The sequence below is a fragment of the Xiphophorus couchianus genome, chromosome 11 (genome assembly GCF_001444195.1).
Source record: "Xiphophorus couchianus chromosome 11, X_couchianus-1.0, whole genome shotgun sequence".
NCBI lineage: Eukaryota > Metazoa > Chordata > Actinopteri > Cyprinodontiformes > Poeciliidae > Xiphophorus > Xiphophorus couchianus.
In genome coordinates, this window is record NC_040238.1 from 26,108,344 (window position 1) to 26,134,490 (window position 26,147).

The 26,147-nt window shown below is 42.5% G+C and overlaps 1 protein-coding gene and 1 long non-coding RNA gene across 17 annotated transcripts in view; one reads left to right on the plus strand and one right to left on the minus strand.

Annotated features, from left to right (window-relative positions):
- auts2a (activator of transcription and developmental regulator AUTS2 a) overlaps positions 1 to 26,147 on the plus strand; it is a 343,424-nt gene that overhangs the window by 291,290 nt on the left and 25,987 nt on the right. For all 16 annotated transcript variants that reach the window (XM_028032091.1, XM_028032089.1, XM_028032097.1 and 13 more), the window contains one exon: positions 11,144 to 11,192. In XM_028032091.1, the coding sequence (XP_027887892.1) occupies positions 11,144 to 11,192 (49 nt within the window). The remainder of the gene's footprint in view (positions 1 to 11,143; positions 11,193 to 26,147) is intronic.
- On the minus strand, positions 873 to 9,322 carry LOC114153504 (uncharacterized). The gene is made up of 2 exons (XR_003597338.1): positions 8,496 to 9,322; positions 873 to 1,804 (listed from the first exon to the last, which is right to left on the minus strand). It is a non-coding gene; the product is annotated as an uncharacterized LOC114153504 (long non-coding RNA).

Consider the following 26,147-nt stretch of genomic DNA (forward strand, 5'->3'; position numbering starts at 1 on the left):
GTTTAGTGCCTGGGCGACCACTGATTAACTGGTAAAAGATATGACGTTCGAATTCCCGAAGTAGCGGTCACTAGTCATTTCTGATTTAGCTGAAAATATTCTAACTATGGCTACCAGCCAATTTTCCCTGCATATCTTTCTAGAAGATAACTTGCGCTAAACATGACAGCTCCGCTCTGGTCCGTCTTCGGCTGGTGGCCCTTTATCGATACTGACAGATAAAGAGCCCTGTGATCTTGTGAAACACCAGGCACACGAGCCTTGATTACCATCCCTGCTGATAACGCTGCATGCTAATCATTGTAAACATCATGTGTCTTTGACACACTAAAGCTTATCTGTAATTGGTGTAATTGTTACTAGCATTTAACAAGATCGTCTTGCAGATATCCTGAGTGCCAAAAGGGCCTGGTGATGGGAGAGACTCCCTCAGATCTGCCTTGCTGATGGGGGCATTAGATTGTTACTAACCCCTCTCTTGCTGTGCTGTTAATGAAAGGCAGCCTCGAGCCAGAGCATAAATCCGATAAAAGGAGCTGGAGATGAAGGGGTCATGAAATATTTAAATATACAGGGCTTCAAAGTGGAAAGGGCCTCCCTGTTCTTGTCAACACACAGACCCCCTGCAGCCCAGCTATGGCCCCGGTCTTTGCCCTGAAAGTAGCTTCGCATGTAAGTTGAAAAACCATCAGCTCACTTTTCCACTGAAAGTAAGAGATCAACTGATCAAACTGCTCTGCACACAGTTTTTGCCTTGTTCAACCCATCTTCCCTTGCAAAGGGGAGGCTTCCAGGTCAGGGAGAACATCTAGGTGTTATCCTAGTGGTATGTTTAAGCCAATGGCTTCACAGCAGACAATATGAAACTCTGATAAGTGTCCTCTTGTTTAGTTGAATCAGTGGAGGGAAGAGTTTTTAAAGAGCTGAGTGGTAATCCTTTGAGGAGATCCAAAAGACAGCACAGATCACCTGATGTGTCTTGAGTCCCAAGAAAGCTCTTGGCTACATTTTCATTCTGATGTCCCAGATATCTTTTCTCTCTGTGAGCCATAAAAAGGATCTCAACGTCAGGTTTCTCTGCTTCCCATCATCAGGTCCCCCCAGAAGGGAGGCTGCTGTGGAGGGAACAACAGTCTTATTTAGCTCAGGCCCTGCAAAACGCAGCCAGGTCCCCCTCAGCGGTTGGTACTGGAGGTGGGCGGTGGACACACTGAGACGAGATAGACAGAAAGGACATCGGTGACAGAACGGAAAGGGAGGCTGGGTAGGGACCTCCCTGCTGTCTGTCACCCTGCTGCCTTTTGAAGTCCGGGGCCCATCTTGTATCCTCCAGAGAGCCTATTATTGGCCCCCACTCTGGCGCTGTTGAGTACAGAGAGAGCCTTGAAGAGGCTTGTTTGAGAGGAGCATAGGGATTGCGCTGGGGGTGGCTGAGACTGCCTCCATTGGTGCCTGACAGAATGGTCTTGACAGAGCGTTTCAGAGAGCCTAATCCCTCTGACCGTAGTCTCCCAGCCGGGCAAACCACTTCCGGGGGCAGAGGCAGCACAGACTTGGAAGATTTTACCCCAGTACCTTAGTAGGGATTTCCTTAGTGTTTTCTTGTAGTCATTTCCTTTTAAAAAAGACCCAGCAGGCTGTTTCTTTCCCCTCTGTTTCCTCCCTGCTTGGCTCCTTCTCTCTCTCCATCTAGTCTGTCTTTTCTTGTCTCCTCCTGTTGTGTTTTCTTATGTGCTCCCTTCCTCTTTAGTTCCTCCTCCTTTATCTTTCTGCCCTCCCTAGTCTGCATGCTCCCATTGGATTGCTGTGAAGAAAAGAAACAAGAAAGGAAAATATTATCCCTGCCAGCACAGTTGCTCTTGGTTAGTTTAAATCGAGGCCTCATGGGGGGCTTTTGGGTTCCCGCACCACAGTTCTTTGGTTGGATATGTCTGGTGGGTCTCTGCGAATATAAAGACATGCAGATTATAGAGAAAAATTAAAGCCGGGGCTATGCAGCAATGTGTTTTATCTGTTAGGAATGTTGCTGTCTGGGATGAGGCTCCACTTAACCTTTCTGAGAAAACTGGGTTCACATTGAAGGATGCTGACAGTGATTCTATCCTCGTCTTAAAACTAAAATGACATCTGGATTTCATTCTACTGGCTAAAAAGATCCTTTAGTATACGACAAGCAGAACTAACTTAGTCATACCATCTTTTTTTGATATTCAAAATGTAGGATGGGACAGCAAAAAGGATTGTTAGTCAGATTCGAAGATTTCCAATTTGATTGGTGTCTAGACCATAGATCTTCAAATCCATGCCTCAATGGCCAGTGTCCTACAGGTTTTAGAAAAGTCTCTGCTGCAGCACACCTTAGTCAAATTCGGTTACTAGTAAAACTCCGGAGACCTTGACTGCAGAGAACTTGACTGTAGTGAAGGTAATTCAGACATTTGATTAAGGTGTGTTGAAAAAAACACATCTAAAAGTTGCAGGACACTGGTCCTCAAGGTCTGGATTTGAGGACCTCTGGTTTAGACTTTGACTAGGCCATTCTAGTGGATGCATATGTTTTTATCTAAATCAGGGGTCGTCCTGAAGTTCTTAGGTCCTACCCTGCTCCAACACACCTGGCCTTTGCCAAACTTGGTGGCATCCTGTCATTTGATTCAGCTGGGTTGGAGCAAGTATGCATCGAAAACCTGTAGGACAGTAAATCTTAAGGACCTGGGTTGGAGACGCCTGATCTAGACCAATCCATTGTTTCTTGGCTGTATTATTAGGGTCATTGTTCTGCTAGATAATGACTTTAAGTGGTTAAGCTGGATTTTATTGAGGTGTAATAGAGTAAAGTGTTGAATACTCCCATTTTACAAAAAGGTGTTGACTTTGTGTTGATCTATAGCATAAAATTGTGATAAAATCGGTTGACTTATCCAGGTATAATGTAAAAAAAAACTCTTTAAGCTTCATATATACTTCAAAGTACTATATACATTGTGCTTAGGAGGCTTATGTAAGTATAGCATGGTTAGCCTCCAAAATGATTTAGCTTGAATCTTAGAATCAAAAATGACCATGACATGAAATGCAAACAACTTTTGATGTAAGTCGTGCTTAAAAAATAAAAACAGGCCGCGTGTGCTCTGAGGCAGACAGCCCATACTCCCTCTTTGTGTAAGAAGCACACGGAGTGACTGACTGGTCTGAAATTATCCACGGCATCGTAGCCCACAGCCTGCATTCCTCAGCAACGTCTGTAATTTAGGCAAAAAGGTCTCCCATTTTTCTTTTGACTGGGCAAAGTGCTGGCGAAGGAGTTGCTGGGCCGTTCGGAATGAAACCGGAGCTTTTTAGTCAGGAAAGGTTAAACCAATTTTCTTGTCTGCATTGTTTTTGCAAAGTGAGTCCTACAGCGGCGACATTAGACTGATGGCCGGTGCGGCCGGTTTGTTCCCCGCTGACAGGCCGCTCCTTTCTATGCCCACAATGTCAACTGGATCTGATTATTGCCTTCCAGATCCAGATAATGTCTGCCATTGATCAGGCCATTTATCTTGAACTCCTGCGGCCTCGGCTTGCTTTCAGAGGCCACGGGGAGATAAGCAGATCCACATAAGCAGATAACATAGTCTCTACAGGCTTTTAACAACCGGAAGAAATACTTCTCCGCAGCTGCAACTGTCTGACGTAATTTGAGTTGTATATCTCTGGAAGCTTTAATGTAACAAAGGATCTGCTTTTAGAGGCACAACCATCGGATCCCATCGACATTCCCCTCCTTGCGTCCGTCAGTCTTAATGTTCCAAGAATGCAGGTCGTATCTTTTAAGGCTTCTCAGATTTCTCTTTCTCTCTTGTCAGGACGGTTGATTGATGATTCCTTACAGAAAAGGCTGTCAACTTTTCCAAAAGCTCGTCTCCCATCCTCCCTGCTCCACGCTCTACTGTCCCAGTTTGTGTTACAGTTTGTCGGCATGTGTTTGTGTGCGGAGTGGTGTGTCATCCGCCACATTAATACCGGCGATGAGTGACAGATTAATTTATGTCTGACTATGTGTCTGAGGAACCGGGAAGAAAGGGCCTGTCAGTGCTGCTTGTCAGGAGGGGGGAGAGAGATTAGAGCCAGTTGTCAATGACAAACCGCTGAAGGTTCGAGGAGATAAGGTCGGATGGGACGGGTTTGGGTGAAAGAGAGAGAGAAAAAAAACAAAAACGTGTGAATGTAACACAGTAAGATTAATAGAAATAAACACAACAGTCACACGACGCCTTCAAATGACTGGGAGAGGAGGATTTGCTGGCAAGTGGAAGCGTGTGGGTTTGTAGGCGTGCAATTAGCGATATTTCACAGCTCTCTGCTGCGGACTACATTAGTCGTCTGATGTTAAGCAACAAGCGGGGTATGATTTAACCCCACCTCCTTCTCTGAGAGGTGGAGGATTAATTTAACACGTCCTTGTAAAGCAGGTTTTATTCTCTTTTCAGCAGTATATGCCGTCATTTATTATTCTGATAATTCCAGTAGTCAGACCGCTGGATTCCAGCAGCCCCTGAAACAATGAATTCTGGGCCTCACGCTGTTTGTCTGTTACATGTTATAACCCTCAGAGCTTTTTTAGTGAATAAATAGCTTTTGTAAACACGCAGTGATAAAAAACAGATTAGTTAGCTCTTTGTGGCGTAGAATATGTGTTTTTGCTTGCTCTCATTGTGTCGTGTTGCTAGAATGAATGGTAGCATTATTAACAGAACCAGCGATCCAATCGCAGGATCCGCAGGATTACAGACTCGGCCTGTCAGAATGGGTTTTGTCAGCTTCTTTCTAACTTCCTCCGCTAACCTCATTTTACGCCTGTTTGATGGATTCCAGAAAAAAACACTTCACATTTCCGTGTCTGCAACAGGACCAGCTGTGAGAAGGTTCTGTTCAGTAACATCGATTTAACACGAGCTGTTTTTCCGTAAGCCGTAACACTGCGCAAATTGGAATTGCCAAAACAAATTTGCTTAGTGGAAACAATTTTTAAAAACTCAAATTTTTCGATAAAAAGTTAGGTTGACGTGGGTTTTTCGACCATATCGACAAGGATGTATTTCTCAGAGCTGCAATGGAAATACTTTTTTGGCGTCACGTGAATCACGTGATCAACAACTGGATGTTACGACTGGCGAAAAAGACGAATAAGATTACAGGAAGTAGTTGGAGGATCATGGTGCTACATATGTTTTAATGACTTAGCACATTAACTAACCAATTTCAAAACTGTGTTTTTCGACATAAGTGGAATATCGACAATGTTTTGCACACATCTGTAATGGAAACACAGCTACTTCCATCTTCCTATACTTCAGTGTGTTAGCATTGAAAACCAGAAGGAATAATTGTCCAAACCTGCAACGCCTCAACCAAAAAAAGTTATAAACTAAAGTCTACAAACAGAACAAATCAGAACTAAAGTAATAGAGATACCAATTGTGTACTGCCACCACAATTGGCGCAATGCTTTTCCTTCCCCTTCACAATTACGGCATTATATTCCTATGCAATGCGTTTTTACGGTTCTCTAAAACAAAGATAGTCTGGAGTCAGCAGGCAAAACGTACCAAAAGCTTTTAACCTATCACACTGCCAGCACTCATGTTACACTTATCAGGAATATTTCAATGGAAGGGGAGATTTGTCATAATGGCAGGCAGCCTCATAAAGCCAAACCAGTCCCCTGCGATTGTAATCTCAGAGAGTTCCTGTAAAATTAAACCCTGGTAGCGGGTGGAGGGCGTGAGGGGAGCCAAACATGAGTCTGGTTTCTTTGAAGTTGGGAACCAACATCCCAAAAAACAGAATAAAAGATGACAAAATGTCAGCGTGAAGCCGATGGTCTATAGATAGAACTTGCATGCCCAGACAGCAATTATGGGGATGCATAACACAAATGCAGAGATTGTGTTTGATCTCACACAAAAAAAACAGATACTGTTTCTTTATATTTTTTTCTCCATGTGAAACTGTGCAGGCTTCTGGTTTGTTCAGTGAGAGCGTGCTCCTCTTTGTCAGCATTTCATTTGAATTAAAACTAATGCGCTGTGTGAGAGCCGGACGCCAATTGTTTGGCAGTGTGGCTGTAATCACAGACTTGTGGTCGCTCTCAAATCTGTTAATGACCGTATAAAATGGAGAACAGCAGCTCGTTCCTTACTGCACTGAAACCCCGAGAAGGCCTGGTAGCCATTTTCTGTCAGCAGCAGTCATATAAATACATATTAGCAAGACACTGTTGTCATCCTTTTGAAGCCAAACCACGACGCGCTCTTGATGTGTCGTCCTAATCACAGCCTCAAACATAGGAATCGATGTGGTCTAATTACATGGAAGCGCTGTTAGTGCGTTTGCAAATTGTGTAGAAAATTATTTAGAGCATTTAGAGGCATAAATCCTTAGTGGGGTGGAGTTCTCAAAGATGTTTCCACAGTCCATATCCAGCATCAAGAAGAATGATGTTTGTTTCATTGGTCTTCCTGAGGCTTCATGGCCAAGACAAACCAAGGAGATGGAATCCATCTGGTCTCTTATTGAAGACCAAAACCATAGGTTCTAATGGTATTTGATGCCAACCTTAAAACACCTTTAGGACGGTCGGACCAAAGTCAAATTATCGATACACACACCCTTCGCGGTACACAAGATACACCGAGCCGACACACCAAGTGAAACTCCAAGATGTTTTGTTATATGTGTGGCTTTCAACACAGTAATCATGGCAGAGAGAAATGATAATTATGAGTTCACTAGTTCGGAGGAGGAAATAAGGACAAACTACAACATCTCAAAAAATAACGGAAAGCATCGGTGGGATGTTCACCTGCTGCATCGGACCAGAACCAAACAGGAGGAGTGTTTTGGTCCAACAGTGTGTACTTCCTCACAGTCTCAGACAATCGCTCCTCAAAACTATCCATCCTGCTCTGTGGCTGAAAACCGGCTTCTGGAAGTTAACTAGCTGGGGTTGTTTTCCACATAAAAAAACACGCACGAAATTCTGACCAACCACGCAAAAAGTTCAATGGGGAGGTTGTGACGAGAAGGCCCGAACGACGTAGGGTTAAGAACAAAATGACGCAATTTTCGTCCCTCAATTACGACAGTGAGATCTGATTTCGGCAGTTCGGCTTGACGACGTAGAGCCCTTTAGTGTCTCTGTTACCAAGAAATCCATTCGAGTCCTGGCTCTGAGTTAAGTCGGTTTCTGCTCAGGAGTTGTTCAAGAAGACCTCTGCGGTGTGGATCTATTGTAAATTTTATTGACCTCCCAGCCACCCAGTTCATTCACATTAGACAAGCCATGACATGTAAGGATTTGCACCATGAAGATTTTCCAGCATAGTCTGCTATTAGACTGCAGAAGGAAAAGGGCAGAAAAGAAGAACTTTTAAAGCTGTACATCTACAAAACTGCCAAATGTTGATGGAGCTTGAAGGTCAGAATAATTTAAGACAAGTTAACACTCCGCACCCTCGATAGATTTGCCACGCTGCTTTTAAGTTGCATCAAAGATTCTGTGGTTTTTAGACAGTGTGGCTCTAGTTAGAAACGCCGGTTTCCTCCACAATCCACAAACATGCATGATAGGCTAACTATGATTGCATGTCTGCCTGTGTGTGGGGGCGTGTGTGTGAGAATGAAAGTTTATCTTGCCCACGTTATCTTGATTTTATGAATTTATGAACATTGTAATGATCCCTGAATGGCTGGCTTTAAATGTTTGCAGACAAAAGTGCAGATTACACCTGTGAGCAGCAGAAACAAAATACTGGGAATAATCAACCATTAGGAAATGTTTTTCAACCGTCCATCACAAAACTCCATCTATAGTTCAAGGTCTTTCCAACAATTACCTCACTGCCGCCATGCCAGGGCAGATTCCAACCCTGGTAATCTGATTTGGCCGTGGCTCCCTATTTCCAGTGGAAACAACAGGGGCAAAAGAAAGACCCCACATCCCCCAGAAACGATCCTGCTTCTGGTAGTGGAATTACCTTGACAAAAACCAAATCTCCAGGATTTGGCAAAGTTACCAAGTAATCACCAGCTCTCCAAGGCAGATCTGGGTTTGCTGTTTTCCGAGCTGGTTTTTGTTACAGTGGGCCGTGGAGAGCTTAAATCTGGGAAGGCTGAATGACTCAGAGGCTGTTGTATTTTCCCGCTGACCTGCCTCCAGGCCACAGCACTGGGAGCTGATACAACTGGAAGACAGCGCCTGTGGGCTGCAAGGAGGTGGAAGCTGCTCATAAAAGAGCGTTTTGTTTTTCCTCATCTCACGGTAGCAGCACCCTGCTGGGGAATTCATTAGCGGCTGACATCATCTCACTCTGTACAAAGTGAAAGAATATCTTTCTACCCCAGCTCTCCCCTCCCTCTCTACTCTCTCAACCCCCCTCCTCTCACTTTCTCTCCTTCCTTCTCTCTCTCTCTCTCTCTCTCTCTCTCTCTCTCTCTGCGTCCTTATGTACCTTTGGAGCGCTGCTGTCTCTCCTTTTGCGCGCCATATACGCAAAAGATCGCCGTGCGCCTTCAGCCACAGCTTTTCGGAAGCCCAGACACACGAGTGTGTTTATCCTCTGAAGGAGTGCTACTGAGGCTGGACCCGAGTCCGCCTGGAAATCAGGAAGTGGGAGGACCCGGGCCGCGCGGGCGGGCAGGCTGGCAGCAGGAGCAGCCACTCACTGGATGAATGGGAGTTTGTCAGCTTCTTGGAAACGGATGGGGAGAGGCTGCTGTGCGCCCATGATCGTCGGGAACCCTTTTTAGACAGAACACACAGCTTCAACTGGGCTTGTGAGGTTTTTATTTTATTATTTTTTTCTCTCCACCTCTTTGATTCGCTTCACCTCTCTTGAAGGGAACCGACCGTGCGCTTTGTTGGATCGCTTTGCTCCGCTCCCTTCTTTGCGCTCAGAGCCTCCCGGATCCTGATTGTTACCGCTCACGGATACTTCCCGACAGGAGAATAAACGGGAACAGGCACGTTTAAAGGAAAAGAAGTCGGGAAGCAAAGGGTTATTATTTTTCGTCTCTCCGAAGCTCTGCCGAGCGGGACGCATGGTTCCCTTTGTCCAAAAGGCGCAGTAGCTGAGAGCGGCTGTGGATTCCTTTCTTTTTTTTTTTCTTGGAAAGGCTCTGTATCTCTCGCTCTCTTTTTCTGCATGGCTGTGGTCCGTTTTAAGGGAATAGACGTCGCCGCCTCCTGTGTGGATTATATTCTTTAAAAAGCAGAATGTGAAGCGGGACAAAGTAGAAAGCCTCACTTTTCTGCTTTTTGCTAATCTTCCCAAAATCAAAGGTATGAGCGCTGTTTTTTTTGTTTCTTTTTTTTATATTTTTACCTGCGAATTACTCTCTTGGTGGCCAAAAATGAGAGGAACGCTTTTTTGTTTCCCGCAGCTTTTATTGTTTGCATCGAGATTATTATTATTTTGTGTGAAATAACGCCTGACTCGTGTTTAAGAATAAAGCAGGACAGTGCATGTGTTGTTTGTTTTATTTGAATTTGGAGCAACACTTTGCGGCTGACGCCGCCTGAGCCACAGCACAGTGCGCATCCAGCTGTCACTGGACGCAGCATCGCGCCGCACTCAAATCGGGTGTGTTTGACATTTTTCGCTTTAATCCTGCGGCGCATCTTCCCTCCCAGACAGTTATTAGAAATGCATTACATCCTCAGAATGAACTCGGGTCAGTTTTCCTCTCAGACGAAGCATGCTTGTTCCTCTACTTTCATTTCTCTCCAACTATCTAATCTGTAACTTAGTTTTCCTGCGGCGTTTCGGTGTAGACACTGTTATTCTTTGCGCTTTTACAAACACGCGAAGCTTTTATTGTTTAATTCTGGTTTAAATCGCGTCTCTGCTCATTTCTCTCTAACACGCCGTCCCTGCTGGTGCTCAGCCGGGGAGCCGTGCGCGCGGATCGGCTTGTTTTGTCACGGGGCAACAGTGCCACCAAGTGGTGGGAATGGGAACTACAGCTTGTTTTGTTTTCGAACGCGTTTTCCTGGATGGCCTGAAAATGATTAAAAATCAAGCGTTATAGACAGTCTCATCCTGTGGAGTTGAGTAATTTAATTTGCTCTAAAACCGGGCTAAGTGTTTATTTAAACCAGATTTAGACTGATTCCCATTTCACCCCTTAACCTCCACTTTTAGCACTCAATCCTATATTTAAACGAAAGAAACTACAGGGACACACACAGCTTTCCAACTCTTCAAAACTGATTTTTAGGGCACGCTTTATGCCTCAGCAAATACAATAACATTGTAATCTTGTTGTAATCTATTGCTATTGTATTTGTTTTATTGAGAGGATGACTACTGTGAAGTCTTCCAATTTAGTATCAGTTAAATATTGCTAATCAATATTAAAAATTAAAAAGGAAAACAGAATAAGTGGAAATGTTCAATTAAAATTATGTTAGTATCACAAAATAATTATAATATGAAGTTTGATTTGTGTGACAATGTATTTAGTTTGACGCCATTTTCAGGTACCAACAATAAAATAGAAACACTAAAAAAATCACAAATCTTTTGAAATATATTGCCACAAGAACACAAAGACAGAAAAAAAAAAACTAATTTTTTGTTTGTCTTCTGATACATTACACTGGAAAAATAAATGCTCCAAACATGAAATACTGACATATTTGCAGGTACTTTAAGTAATTAATGGAATCAAGTGTTTAATATTTGAGCACCTGTATAGCACATATTTTGTACAAATTTACATTTCAAATACCTTAAAGATGTTGTATTTGTCACTAGGCTACAGATGTTCTGCCTTAACAAGCATACAGTAATGTCTGCAGTAGGTTTGCTAACTGTTTACGTGACACATAGAAAGCAGATTTAAGGATGTTTTGTTAAGAACTGATGAACGTCTTGAACAAATGTTCAATATTTTTGTGCAAAATTTTAGTCACTACCTGCATTAAGTGCCAAAGGATAGGAGAAGGGATAATCCTGTGAAACGAGATTCATCCCTGATGTTCCCTCTGAAGGAGCACGGCTCCACAGAGGAAGAATAGATTTGAAGTTGTTAAGTTGGAAAAATGATTCTATGCTTTAAGAAATGTTTTTGTTAATTTCCTTCTTATCTTTTCCAGGTTTCTGATGCCAGTTCAGAGAAATTTTTCAGCACAGCAGCAGTTAAAGGTACAGACTCTCTCTCTTTTGTGTTTTTACTCCTTTTTATTAAAAGGATTTTATTAAATGTGTCTGCAGAGCTGCAGGTGCATCATCATCCTCATCTTGCTGACATTGTTGAATATACATTCTGAAAGCATGTTTTAGAGATGCACCAATCAGCAGGCCAAAAATCAAAATCTGCCCATTTCACTCAACTCTGGGTTCTCTTTTTCCTATTTATTAGATATATATTAGAACTACAAATTGCCGCCATTTTAAGTCTATCAACGCATTAACAAACATCGTGGATTTAAAAAATTTTTGAGTTTAATAAAAAACAGATTTAGGTTGGGAACACATGCTTTGGTTTATAAATCAGGATAATATTGGCATTCCATTTTTTTTCTATAGGATTCAAAATTTCTGCCTCCATCAGTGAACCTGCTGTAAATTATTTGTTGTTTTCATATTAGATTTGGTAAACATCAGAATTGGGAAGACAAACATCACAGAAATTGGCCTGAAAAAGCCCAATCTGTGCATCTCTACTTCATGAGGCTGTATTGTTGCTTTAAACAGATGCCACACACATAATCCAATTAAACCCAGGCTGAGCTAAGCTGGGACGCAGGTTGACATTTTGACCCTCTCTGACAGTTATCATCCATGAAATGCTGAAGCCATGAAGAGTCTGAGGCCTGGCGCTTATACGTGCTTGTCTTTAATGTTAGCGTGTAGCGGCTAACATTTAGCAACTAGCGGCATCGGTGGCCTTTTGTTGCAGACAGCGCAGGAAACGGAGGATTTTTCAGATCCTGCCGGGGAACAGAGAGGGCAGGGAAAGCATATGTTTACGGTCTCAGTGTGCCAACACCACATGTGACCTCATTATCAAGTCACTAATTTGCTGTTAAAAGCAGCCCTATTTTCTCCGGCTCGCGGATAATGGTGGGGTGCCTCGTATGAATGGATATTCCTCCGTAATGGCGGGAGGGACACTCTGAAACCAGGGTCACGACCTCTCTGCCGCTGTGGTTGGAATGGGACCGATTGCCGATGACAGCGGACCTCCACGTTCATTTCCCACATTCTGGCGTCGGGTTCCCTTTTGGTGCTTGATTTTTTTTTGCCAGCTCAATCACTGCCGCTGAACAGGGAGGTTTTCCTTTTGAACGTGCTCCTCTGTGGACTGATTTGGATCCCCTGAAAGGATTAAGACCTCTTTTGTGTGACCTAAACCAACAGAGGGCCACCCTCTCTACCCCCCTCTCTATGAAAGGACCTCAGTCGGGAAACAGTTCACAAAATCTGCTTTCTCCCTCCTCTGTGATAGAACGCTCTCCTGGCCTCCATTTGCATTTAAATATCCCTTCTTTTCTTCCCTTCCTACCATGGCCGTCTCCTCCCTCCTGCCGTATGCTAATGCGTGTCGAGTAAAAGAATCCAGGTGCACGAGGAGTAAAGAGCTCTGGTATTTTTATGGAGGCTGGTGTTGGGATTAAAAGAGTCGGGGAGGTTTTTGTTGGAAGGGATTACCAGCGCTCTAATGCAACCCAAACTCGGGATAAGCGGCAGCTCCGACAAAAATAGCGACAGAGAGTTCGTTTGCGGCGTGCTCAATGTCAATATTTGCCCAAAGGCAGGTGCAAAAAGTCTCAGTTTGTTTGCTGGATCGAACTCTTTTTTTAAAAAATTTTTATTTTGTTTGCTTGTACAATAAAATTTTTTTAAATCTCTCTAATCCTCATCATGGGAAAGTAAATAAGAGGAAAAGTAGCATCCAGACAAAACTATATTATAACAATTGACTGGTTTGGTTACATTATTAGTAGTAATAACCTCAACAGAAGCAGAACAGGTTGGTAAAGAAGTTAAATATTTGTCTTCTGCTAAAACCTTTGATTTCTGGAAGCCAAAAACATATTTCAGATACAAAACTAACATTACAGTAAAACCACGATGATTGGGACAAAGTACCATAACATAAGGGTCTCTAGATTGCTGGTATTTAGCGCATGACTTTTATTCCTTTTGCTGTGAGACTGAAAATGAGCCTCAATCAATCAGAGGTGTGATGCGGTTCTCTAATCTTTCAACTTTCTCACCTGCTCCAGGTGATTGTTTTTGCTCCTTCACCAATTTGTATGTTTGCTCTTTTGGACCATTCATACCCGATGTTTCTGGGTAAAAAAAACAAAAAACATATTACATTCATACATTAGAAATATTTTGTACCCACTTTTCACATAGCTAGGGGTTTTGTTAGACTTTGATGTTCAAAATAGATATAATAAATGTCTGACTATATTAAATAATATCTACCAGTAGGATGATTTTTAGACTTCTCTCATGGAGATGCACCAATCAGGTTTAGAACGGCCAATTTCCCTTTTTCTTTGATACCAATTTTTAGTAATTGCGATTCTTCTTCCCTTCTAAGCACTATTATACATAAAAGACAGAAGATATGCAACAGGGTCTTTGAGAGAGCAACAGAAGAATGAAGGGATTACAAGATTATCCTCATTTATTGCATCAAGCCGTGTGTCTAACCTTTATTTGCTCTATATAAAGTCAAACAAAGTTCAATTATACCCAAAAACGGTTCATTTGCTTAGTTTTGATGCATTTAATGAATAAAGGCGAAAAAGATCAGTTCAGATCTAAACCAGGGACAATTGTCAAATTCCTATTTATGGCTCTGATTGATTGGTGCCATTTTGCTGTTTTGGGCGTTCAGAATGTGTTGCATTTCATCAGAGTCCGACGGTCCTAACATGGATCAGAGCTGCACTCAGTGAGGGCAGGGTGCAAAGCAAACTTTAAAGCTGCAGTGTGTAACATTTATAAAAATATTATAAATGTCATACAGATTATCTGTATGACACAGGTAATCTGTGAAACATCGAGCTCCTCTGCCTTCTCCCAGTTCGAACTACTCAGTCAAAAACAACCAATCAGAGCCAGGAGGAGGGTGTTAGCGCTGTCAATCACTTCCCCCACCCCCTTTTTTATACACTGCAGCTGGTTCACCACAACACAGCGTGCTACAAATGCTAAGATGGAAGATTAACAGCTTTCCTGGGACGATAAGTTGTTTCTCCACCATTTGCATTTGGGAGCAGCGTAAACGACGGTGATTGACAGCTCTAAGACCCCCCTCCAGCCTCTGATTGGTTGTTTCTGACTGACTGCTGTATTTCTGTAGTTAGTACTGGGAGTGGTGGGAGAAAGCAGAGGATCTCGAGTTTTCACATATTATCTGTCTCATATTGTACTTGTCATAACATGATGACAGTTTTAACAAATGTTGGGAAAAAAACATAATTTTGTAAAAGTTACATACTGCAGCTTTAAAAAATAATCTACTACTAATCACATTAGTTTCCTGAGTTAGGAAAATGTTGTCTATTTGCATAGCTTGGGAAAACTACAAAGTAAAATAATATGACATGCAGGGGTTTACATAGATGAACATATAATGGTTTGTTTATAAGTACGAAATGGAAGTAGCCCTTGTCATTTTGCCCCTTCACCATTCTTTCCTTTGGCGTTTGGTTCTTTTGGGTTTGAAGCAGAGGTGTTTACACTGACTATGCATCAGTTCATCAATTCATTCCTGATTTAAAGTATATTTGTGTAATCGTTCAGCAGTCTTGTGTAAGGATGTGACGCTAACCTCAATCCACCCCCACACACACACAAACAATGGAGGTGCTGTCTACGTGATGCATTTTCAGCAGATAATCTAACTTGTTTTCCTCACATCTGCTCTGAAGTGCTGTCTAAAGTGGAGGCCATCAGCCTTCGAATGGCCTCTGTGTTTTTCCTCCTTCCTTCCTGCTCACTCTGGCTTCCCTTTGCCCAGGAATGGATTTCATTAGCTCCGAGTCATTAAATGTTATCTCTAATTACCACAGTTGTCGATGCACCTGCAGGTGTCAGCTAGCCAACCTGATTCATTTACTGTGCCTGGGAGCGAGCGGCAGTCACGAAGTCTATCGGCCGCTGGAGAAATAAACAGCTATTCTGAAGTCTGGGCCGCTCCCAAGCTGCCGTGGGTGCAATTCAGAGAGAGAACCTTGTTAGTGTGGTGAATGCCGTCCAGGGAGAAGATGGTGACTCTGACAAAGCAGCGCTGCTCGTCACCTCAAAGGTCTGCAGACACGTCTAGCGGATGATTAAAGCCGCGTCGAAAGGACAAAAATATCTTCCATCCGTCAATCCACACGCTGTCAGAGGGACTGAGTCACCAGAGCTCACTCTGCAGTCTTCTGTTCCCTCTGTGTAGTCCAGCAACAGGATTAATGTAACAGGATGAAAATCAAAATGGTGTCCAGTGGGGTTTATTTAATATGTGAAGCTTTTCCTGTCAGTGAGCTGTAGAGGTCACATAGATTATCTTAAAATGTATGAATTATGAGTCGCTGAACATGGAAAATGAATCCCAAAAAGCTTTAATTTAGAACATTCCAGTCCAAATGAAGAGTGTGTATACACTGTAAAAACACAAAATCTTTTCATGTATTTTTGTTCTAGTTTTTAGTGCAAATATCTTAGATATTTTTTAGTGTAAATATTAAGACTAAAGTGTACCAGAAGCGCACAAATACAGAGATTGCATGTAAAAAAAATTATATAAAACTAAAAATGTTAACTTGTCAAAATATATGTGCTGAATTAACTGAAAATGATGCGTTAATGTTTTGGCTCTAACACAGATAGTTTTGTGAAGCAAAAATTTGTCATCTGTCGCTGTTGTTTGTGGCGTGTCGAATTTACGGGCATACCAGAAACGCTTAAATACAAAAGTTCTGGCTGGACCTTTGTATGTAAAAAAACATAACAAACAAAAGTGATTAATTGCATTAAAATCAATGTAATGAATAAATTGAAATTAATGCACTACTGTTCTGGCTCTAATACAGATTGTTTCTTGAAGCAAAAGTAGGTCGTCCATTGCTGTTGCTTGCAGATGTTGCTTGTGCGTCGGATTTACAGTTTGGAAGTACAACAAACAAACACTCCTAATATATATACATATACACACTACTACTTCCATTTAAAGTGTTTGTAGAAAATAAGACAAAATTTGGTCAAAATGGCAATCAGCAGATCAGCTGCTAATGAAACCTGGGAATCAGCATCCGCCAGGAAACGCCTGATTGATCCGGCTGTAGTAAGCACTCGTGATGTGTCTTTTAAAAATTCATCTGGTAGATGTATCGCAGAGTGATGTCCCTCATGAGACGTCTCCTGCTGCGGCTGCGTCTTCGATGTGTGACGATGAAGAGTTGAGTGCGGGGGTGAATTAAAGTGCACGACGCAGCGATTCCCGGTCCCCCCCCTGCCAAAGCCCCATATCAGCACAGGGCTGATTTCAGCATGCTTTACTGGAGTTAATGTGAAAATGAAGCTGCGCTGCAGTGAGACCCCAGGCTAACGCCGGTGTGAAGAGCGCCACTAGTGAAGTGTGTCAGGCTTGAGTACGCCTGTCACCGGGGGGAGAGAGTAATGTGCCATGTGGAAGGTGTAATTTGCAGCGCTGATGGCATTGTTTAAAAAAAATAAAAAATCATGGAAATGGAGAAGCAGAGGTGAACCTTTGTGGCACGTATCGGAGCTGAAGAGCTCCCTGGATCGTCGTAGAGAACTCCACTGGCAGCAAAATTGCCTGTGAGCGTATCACTCCCGCGTGGGAGGGAGCCGAGGGCTTGTTTTTCTCCCTTTCCTGAGAGGGAGGAGCGCTGATAGAGCCGTGTGCGCTTCCAGGCTGCAGGGCCGCCACCTGCTGTAATCTCAAGTGATATAGAGAGCAACAATCACGCCACAAATCACCCTGGCAGCTTCCTAACTCACTCAGTGGACTGGAAAGAGAGGGCTGGCCTTTCACAGCACCAGTGTTGGTTTACTGCCCCCCGGGCTCCCCGCTCTGCCCTCACGCTGACCTCTGCCGTCTGTGTGGGTTTGAGTGTCGAGAAATCAAGGCTGCCTGTGGAACTTGACCGGATGCGCGGTGGAAAGACGACCCGACTGCTATTGGCCTTTTGTGCATTCAGGGGAAACGGCAGCAGCCAGAGACCGCCTCGGTGAGGTCACGGCGATGGAACTGCTGGTATTTTTACTGAATAAAGAAGCCTGATGGAAAGAAAAAGAGCTGGGCTTGTAGGAGAACTTAACAGAATCCAGCACTTTTGGGCATGGCAGTGGAGCTGGGGTAAAACGTGCAATCTATGTATGAGTCCCGACTCGTTGACCTTTGCCGCATGTCAATACACTGACATGCGGCATGAGTCTTTCATGCATGTTTGAGAAACCCTTTAATCTCCCATCGCAACCATTCAACTGTACAAAACACCTGGTTGGAACTAGCTCCGCCTTTGAGGTGCAGCTCCTCCCCATAGCTGCGGTTTCCAAGCTGAGGTTCCAACTCACAGAGCACCTCTCCCTTTAACCCCCCCACTCAGCTCCTTCAGACTAGCTTGCAGCAATTAGCAGCTGCACATCTGCTAAGCTCATTGTACAAGCTACCACTCATTGCAACGCTGTTAAAAATGTTGATTAAGGGTTAATAGAGTAGCGATGTTCCCGGTTTCAGAAAGAGCAGGAATTTTTAAATGAGACAGATGGCCAATTTTAAGGCCTTAAGTTATGAAGTTGAATTTCTTTTAAGTCATATTTGATATATACAGCTTTTGTAACAACTGACGTTAACATAATTACTTGAGGAGGCTATAAAATGGCAGTATGTGCCTGAAAAACACACAATGCTACCTTTGAAAAACAAACAAAAACAAGAATCCAGCCTTTTCTCCTGGGGAGGCTCAGTATTGTGTGTTGGTACTTCGTGCTTTGTCCCTCCTCTCTCCCCAGGCTGTGGGGGGCAACTATAGAGACAGAAGCTGTATTTCATAGCATTGGGGGGGGAGTTCTCTCCATCCATACCTCATTGCTGACACAACCAGACAAAGGTTAACAAATCAAGGGAAGCTCCGGCCGATTTACTGCCTCGCTGGCGCAAACAATAGACCCAGCCTCCATGGAAAAATGAAATAACTGCAACATTTTCCAACTGTACGTGGTTCAAAATCACAACTAAAAGTCTATATTGATTGGAGGTCATTACTCCGGCTTCTCTTGTTTGCTTTCAAAATGAATCTGGCTTCGGTTTTATGAGCCAACCCTTTTTCTTTTTCCCTCCCCCAATACTTCTGGAGAAATGTCTCTTATACAAATGTTTGGCTTGCTAAATGCAACCAGGAAGATGTACAAATTTCTGCTGAATATCTGAGGGAATGAATGAGTGCGTTTGGGAGAGCGGTCGGTGAGAGGATGCTCTGAAAGGCTCTGCAGTGTGTGCCAGATTCCCTCTGTCCTCTCCTGGAGAACAAAGAGGTCGTTCAGAGTTTGTTCCCTCGGTCCCTGAGGTTAGAGACTAAGTAAATCCATCCATCTTAATGCACTTATTTCAGCACCAGGAGAGTTGCAGGGAGACTGTGTAAACACTCCTATATCCGACATGCCAGGCTAAACCCGAAGAGCCTGGAACCCATCAGGCCAAAATTAAAGGTCTACATCTCAAACACAAACATTTGAATGGGCTCAGCTCCAGAGATCAAAGTGAAAGGCCTTAGATTTCCTGCTGAAGCCCCCCCTGCTCCCTCTTCCTGCCCTCCGCCACGCTGAGAAATGTGGCTGTTTAGCAGCCAGCCAGGGCTGAATGGTGAGCAGCTTTATGCTGTACGCACCTCTGTGGCAGACTGCAGCCGTCCAGGCAATGCAGAAAGATTAATGGGTAGTTTACTTTGAAATGTGGATTGATTTCAGGGGAAATGTAACGAACCGTAAGAACAGAATTCTCCTTATTTAGGTCCAACCTCACCGACTTTTTGTTGGTGGGGGTGTTTCCAGTGATAGTTTGTGTTTTGTGTAACGGAGCTTTGATTGAAATTTGGATTAGCTAGCAGCTAATTCCAGTAGGAACAAAACTAAAGCCGAATTACCATCTTATTATGTAATGTTGTAAAATAAACTTTCTTTGGAGCTTTATGTCATATTGTAAAGTTATTCCCTCATCAAAAATGTATCTGGAGTGTTTCTTTGATTCTTTAGTGCTATAAAATGGCGCTATGTGTTTGGAAAATACACATATAGCCCCTTTAAAAATAACTATAGTCTCAAAAAATTTGTTTTACAAACCTTTACCTCTGTAACTTTTTCATCAACTGCTATTTACACAGAAGCTGCAGATTTTTTTTACATAGAAAATGGAAGTAGGAGGCGGTGCGCCACCCGTAATCTTCCTGTGTGAAACGTGTACTGAGAAGTGAGCATCTAAACCGTTTCCAGTCAAAAACAGCACTGTCTTGAATCACAATATATATCATTTTTTACTCTTATTTGGGTCTAAGGCAAAAATAATCTTTATTTTATTTTAGCCGCCATGTTTTTTGTTCCATGTCACCACCTCATGTGTTGACATGAAGATGCCACCAAATAGAGAAAGTGAGGAAAGAGTTGGAGGTGTTGAAAGCAGCACTCTCCTTGCCCCAGGGGACGTCCCCTCCCCTTCACCAGCAGCATTCACTGATCCAATGTGGCATTAGCCAGTCTCCTGCCAACTGTGCAGCATTAACAGGGTCAAAGCACCAAACACAGACACACACACACACACCAGGACTGAGCCATTCCCAGCTCGCTGTTGGCACGTTCAGGCCAATTATGCCTGTATCGCTCTTTGGTCCCTGTGGCTAAGGTGACATTGCCAAAGAGCGAGAGAGAGCCGACCACCTTAATGAGGCCACATGGTACCTCGGAGGTGTGTGTGTGAATGCATAAGAGAAGGAGTGGCAGCCTGAAATGAGCCTTTTATTGTGAATGTCTGTCACTCCTCACGGCTTTTTCTATCTGTCCCCATGTTTTCTGCAAAAAAATAATAGTTCGACTGAATAACTTGAAGCCTCTGATGGACTGGAATTAACACGACAAATGGACTTAAATCGTTTAACCTTTAAGAAAATGTTTGAAGTTTGACAACTAAGGTGAGATGCTCAGCTTTATAAGGTAACACATAAAGGTAGATCAAAACAAAGCAGCACAGAGAACAATGACTGAAATGATTGTTCGGATCGATCCTGATTAATCAATTGTAAAACATTTTTTTGAATGTCTAGTAATCAATTCATTGTATATAGCCTCAAATTGGTGAAAGAACAACATTTTTGAGAGTAGTAATTAAGCCAAAACTGTATAAAAATATGTACAATTAGCGTTTAACATTTAAAATAAACATTGTCTGTAAATTCTACCCAGTACTCCTCAAGTGGCACAGTTTTAGTTACACTTGGGTCAAATTCTGCAAAAATAATAAATAAAACTAAACCCATTATGCTATCCATTTATTAATCGGTTAATTGAAGTAATAAGGTCAGCCCTACACTGCGTTGATGTTAAGTCGAGCAGAAATAGATGACTTTTTCACATGTTGATTTTAGAAGTATTTTTTTTAAGCTCCACATGCATCCTTTGCTACAAACGATGCATGTGAGATTTTTATAGTGTGGCCTTTGCAATGATGCTCAATTCTCATCTCCCTCCACTGCTCGGTCCCATTGAAGTGGATTTCCCAGGTAGATTTTCAACTAGGCCAATCAGCAAATAGAAGGAAAAGTTGTGAACGATGATGTTGATTTTCTTCGCTGTTTTAGAACTGGGTAAAATTGGGTAAACTTGCTAACCAAAGCAATGTTTTCTCAACGGCCAAGAAATGAAAGGTTATTACCAGGCTACAATTTGTTTTTTGTTCTGACCGCAGTGAGGATGTAACATTTGTTGTACCATACCAACCCTACATTAAGTTGTACCAAACTCTACATCAAATCTTACTACTCACTCAAAACTGCATCATCCAAAAATAAGCATAAGTTGTTCAAAGTCAATAACAGGGGCAAACCCAGTAGCAAACAGCCAGTCAGTATCAGTTCAAATTCATATCAAATGTTGTAGTAGACCTTCCAGCAGCAGATACCCACGCTTTTCCATTTGTGATCACCTCACGCTGCAGAAATCCCCAGGTTTGAATATCATTAGAGCCATGCTATGAAGTTTGCTCTGTGCTGCATGTTAGCAGGCTAATTAGAGCAGCTTTATGTGACCCACCTCACTACTGATGGTGATGCTGATCTGAACAGCATCACCATCATTTACAACAATTTTATGTTGTAAATGAACCATACATTCTGTGCCTGTAATAAGTTTGCGACACTTACTGTTTATTGCAGAATAAAAGTTGTTTCCACTGAAGCAAACTCATTATTTGGAGTCTGTGTTTACTGTGAACATAAGTATCACATATAACATAACTTCCTAATACATTTAAGTATTGTTGAAAAGTATATTTATTTCAGGAACTTTATAACTAAGTGAAACATTTTATATAGATATTTACAAACAGATGGATATGTGAAAGACTTTATTTCTGTTATTTGTGATGATTTTTATGACATAAATAGGTAAAAAATTTGAAAGTGATTTTGACAAAAAAAACCTTTTAGTTTCAAAAAGTTACTTATAATCCGACAAGCGACACTCATCGGAACATATATATTCTAATTTATTGAATTAGTTCACAGATATGCATTACTAGATGGAAATATTTCCCTAAAACATAGCAATGATTTCAGTGTTATTACATTCCTAGCACAAAGCAGCACTCCCCCTTCCAATCCAGTGGTTCTGTCTGTTGTAAGAGAAGATGTTCGGTGGAGGGCTTTTACTGCTCACTTCTCTGATGCCACAAGAAAGCAGAGAAAGTCTAAAGACAGAAAAGTTCAGACAGAGCAAGAGCACAGAGACTCTGATCAGGATTGATGAAAGCACGGCTTTAATTGCTCCCACTAGAAAAGAGGTTAGCTTATTTTTTTTTTCTTCCCCCTTCTTACCCCTTCTCTGATTCTCATAAATATGCAGTGCAGAAATAAAGCCCTGATGAGCCTCGGGGCAGATTAGAGACGGCTGCAGAGCAGGATCGTGGTTTGTTAGCAGAATTCTGTAGATCCCTTGCATGTGTTTCTGCCCAGCACACACACACACACACACACACCGGCATGGCTTTCATCCCGCTCAACCCACATTTCATTATTTGGCCACAGACTACTGTCTCTGCTCAATCAGCCATTAGGTGTGCTGGGAAGCCGTAGCTGGCAAATCGCGGCACAACATCCCCCCCTTGTGCCGGGTTTGCTCTTGTCACCACCCCACCCCATCTTGAGCAGATTGGCTGGAGACGACATGTTTAAATTGTGGTGGGTGTTTTGCGTGTGTGAGTGTGTAAAGTTAGAGCATGTATCCTGGAAAAGAATTGTTAAAGCATGTGTATTTGATCTAAACAAAGCAGAATTTTCCATTTTATCACCATCTTTTTCGTACGTCGTCACAGGCTTTTGGCCTCCGTTCTTAGAAGCCTGCCCAGATCTATCAACATCCCTCAGACTGACACCATCTGTTACAGATTAGGATGCTTCTGGAGGGAGCTATTTGATTTCAGAGCTCTAGCATCCCCTCCTTCTTCCACGTGTCAGATTTTACTGTAAACAGTGTCAAACAAAAACCAAAATCCCAAAAGTGGAAGGCCGAGAGGGAGGGAGATTGTTGCTTCAGCATGGACGGTACGTCTGGTTTAGCTCTCAACTTGCTCAGATTAGGCGGGGGGAAGTTATGCCGGGGCGTTTAGAGGCAAAGCTAGGAAGTCATGTTCTCTAAAGCTGGAGCTCAAACAGTTTGCCGAGCGCCGTTGTGATGCATGAATCCCACCCCCTTGCTCCGTTTGACACTAGCTAGCCTGTCTGAGCCCGTGTCTTCACTGAGGAGGCCACGAACAGAGCCCGCATTGTCCCCCCCATCTCCCTCCAAACCAAGCTCAGGGTTGCCTCTGCCCAAAGGGGGATATCAAGTTGTTCTCTCCCCACCAACACCGCAATCCTAGCTTAAGCTCCGGGGCTTTAAGAGGGAGCAGAGAGGCAGCTGACTGTTTGGACGACGGCGCAGTTCAAATAAACAGCTCAAATCCCCCCACCAACACCAGCCCTCTCTCGCCAAGTATCCCAGTCCCATAGCCGTAGCTCATCGCCGTGGAGCCTGCCAACAGCTCTCAGTGTGTTTATGGTGTTCTGCTGAAAAGCCCGGTTGATGTGGCCGTTCGGATGGTTTCTTGAGAGAGCAGCCCAGGAGTGTCAGACAGGATGGCGAGAGCTCGGGGCGTTCTCTGCCTTAACGAGCGGCGCTTTCGTCGCCACCTCGACGACGTCGTACGCAGCAGCTCCGAGCTTAAAACGTAGCAAAAGCTGCTGAGAGAAGAGATGGGTAGTAGCACCTTGGGTTCAGCCCACCTCCCTCCCCGAGGGTCTCACTAATCTGGCTGCAGCGTAACCCGAGCGGGGAAGGGGGTAATGAGACGGCACTTGACAAACATGCACATAGACACACTGGCTGCCTCTGTAATGTCAGCGAGGGTTTAGGAAGAGAAAGGCCTACATGCAAATTGATACTTGGCCAGATTTGCAGCCTTTCGATCCTCACGTCCGAGCTATTACCCCTGAGGAATGGGTTTTTCTGAAATCGTTTTAACATCGAGTACAAGCTGAGTTGAACCCGATCTTTGGAGGCTGCCTGATGGCGCTGGTACAGATGTGTGTAAAATCAGTTGGCCCATCTGAGAGTGAAAAAGAAAGAGGCCCAGATTGATGACACTCTGGGGACAGATTTCTCTTTCCAACCCCTCCGTCTCTCGCACTCCCCAGTTGGAAGGATGATGCTGTGAATGTGTGATCTCTCTCTGGTTCTAGGTACTGAGGTGACAACAAAGTGGTAGAATAAGACAAGCAGAACGGTTATTTACTTAATACTTAAGTCAATTGATTTCTTGGATAATCAAATTTTTGGTTTTGGATACAGTTTTTGGAAAAATGGGATTATTTTTCAACTCCTTTGGTTTCCATGGTCCAGACTAGTGATGTCGTCTTGTTTAACAAGAGTGTTTTACAGTTTCGACTTTGAATTCAGGTAAACTGTACAACATGTAATGGTCAGGCAAAGATTTCTTTTTTTACAAGAATAAAGACATGATGTTACAAGAATACAGTCATAGTAATCTGAGAATAAAGTCATGTGACAGTAAAATCAAAATAATATGAGAATAACGCCTCATTACCATAATAAAGTTGTAATATCAGGAGAATAAAGTAAAAAATTCTTCAAACAACTTTTTTTCATAATTTTAAGATGTTCTTCTGATAAAATTGCATCTTTATTAATACTATAACTATATTCTTGTGATTAAATAAAAAATCTTGTAGACGGGCCCTAATGTTCTAGTGTATACCTCACAGACAGGACGACTGAAATAATATTTGAAAATATTTCCCGTCATTTGTAATTTCCTTCTAAGAATAGAAAGCAAAAAAAAAAAAAAAACGGAATAAAATTGGACATTTTATTTTTAAACAATATCAATCAGCCCTAAATTGAACAATATCCAAATGCCCAATAAATGTCTTGACTGAGCTGGGTACATATTTGGTATAAAATCTAATATTGTTTATATTTTGGTATAAAATCTAATGTTTATATTTTGGTATAAAATCTAACGTTGTTTATATTTTGGTATAAAATCTAATGTTGTTTATATTTTGGTATAAAATTTAATGTTGTTTCGACCTCTGTCTCTTCCACTGATCATAACGGTCAGAGATCAAATCCCCGACTTCATTGTCTTTCTGCTCTGGTTTCTAACCAAAGACTTTAAAAAGGAGTGGCAAAAACAAATTATGTTGACAAGCAGTTGTTGCTTGTCAACGAGTGTTAGTGTCATCCTGGTCATGTTAATGTGGAATATCATTTCTCCTGGCCGGAAACTGAGCTGTTAGCATATCATGACAGTCATGAGACGGCCTCTTCATGGATATCTTGGGTTTACATTTACTGCATGTCTTCCCACCTTCTCTCTGCTCTCTTTCCTGTCTATTTAATGTTGGAAAAATTGGAAAAAGGCCACTTTCGCCAGCCAAAAACAGATTATAAAAAAAAGAAAAAGAAAAAATTTTGGATGGCATTTTTCTTGAGAATAAAGTATTTTGGAACTGAATTTAGGCACTTTTCAAAGTTTCAAAACAGGTCGGTTTTAGTTTGATGAGCATGATCGACAGCGCCAAGACCCTCCTCCTAGCTCTGATTGGTTGTTTCTGACATCGGTGTATTTCTGCAGATAGCTGTAGGACCTCAGGGAGAAAGGAGAGGACATTGATTTTTTTTCACAGACTCTGTCTTGACTAACACATGGTGACAAATATGTAAAACATCATATTGTTTATAAAAGTTAGATACTACAAATGAAGAATGAAACCTACTGGGTTCCAATAGTTGTCAAGTACTAATAAAACATCTTTACTGTGTGTAATGAAGAGATCTTCATTACTGGGACTATTTTACTGAAATCACTGTATTGCATTTTTAAAGTATTTTTGCACTTTATTAACAAGCACTTTATTTAGCACTGCACTTTAAGCATAGATTTGCACATCAGTAACAATTTGCACACAAGAAGTTTTAATTGTATTTATTGAGTATTTTTAGACATTAGCATGTAGCCTTTTGTTCTGGGCTCTACACAGCTGCTCCTCATTGACGAGTGAGGTGGTTGCCTGTGGAGGGAGGATAATTGTTACTCAGAGCAATGAGCTACTGGTGGGTAAAACTGAGCAAATGTGTTGTGCATAATCTGTTGGGTGTGGAGTGCTAATGTAGAGTGACTCACCTGTCTTTTCTGTGTCCTCTCCAGGGTGTTTGGACAAATACTGCCCCGGGGGTCCAGACACCATATATAGTCTCCGGGAGAGGCCATTGAAAAGTGTGGGGGGGGGGAATTGTTTATGGGTTTTGTGGTGTTTCATTTGGTGTAATGATAAAACATAAAATATTTATAAAAAG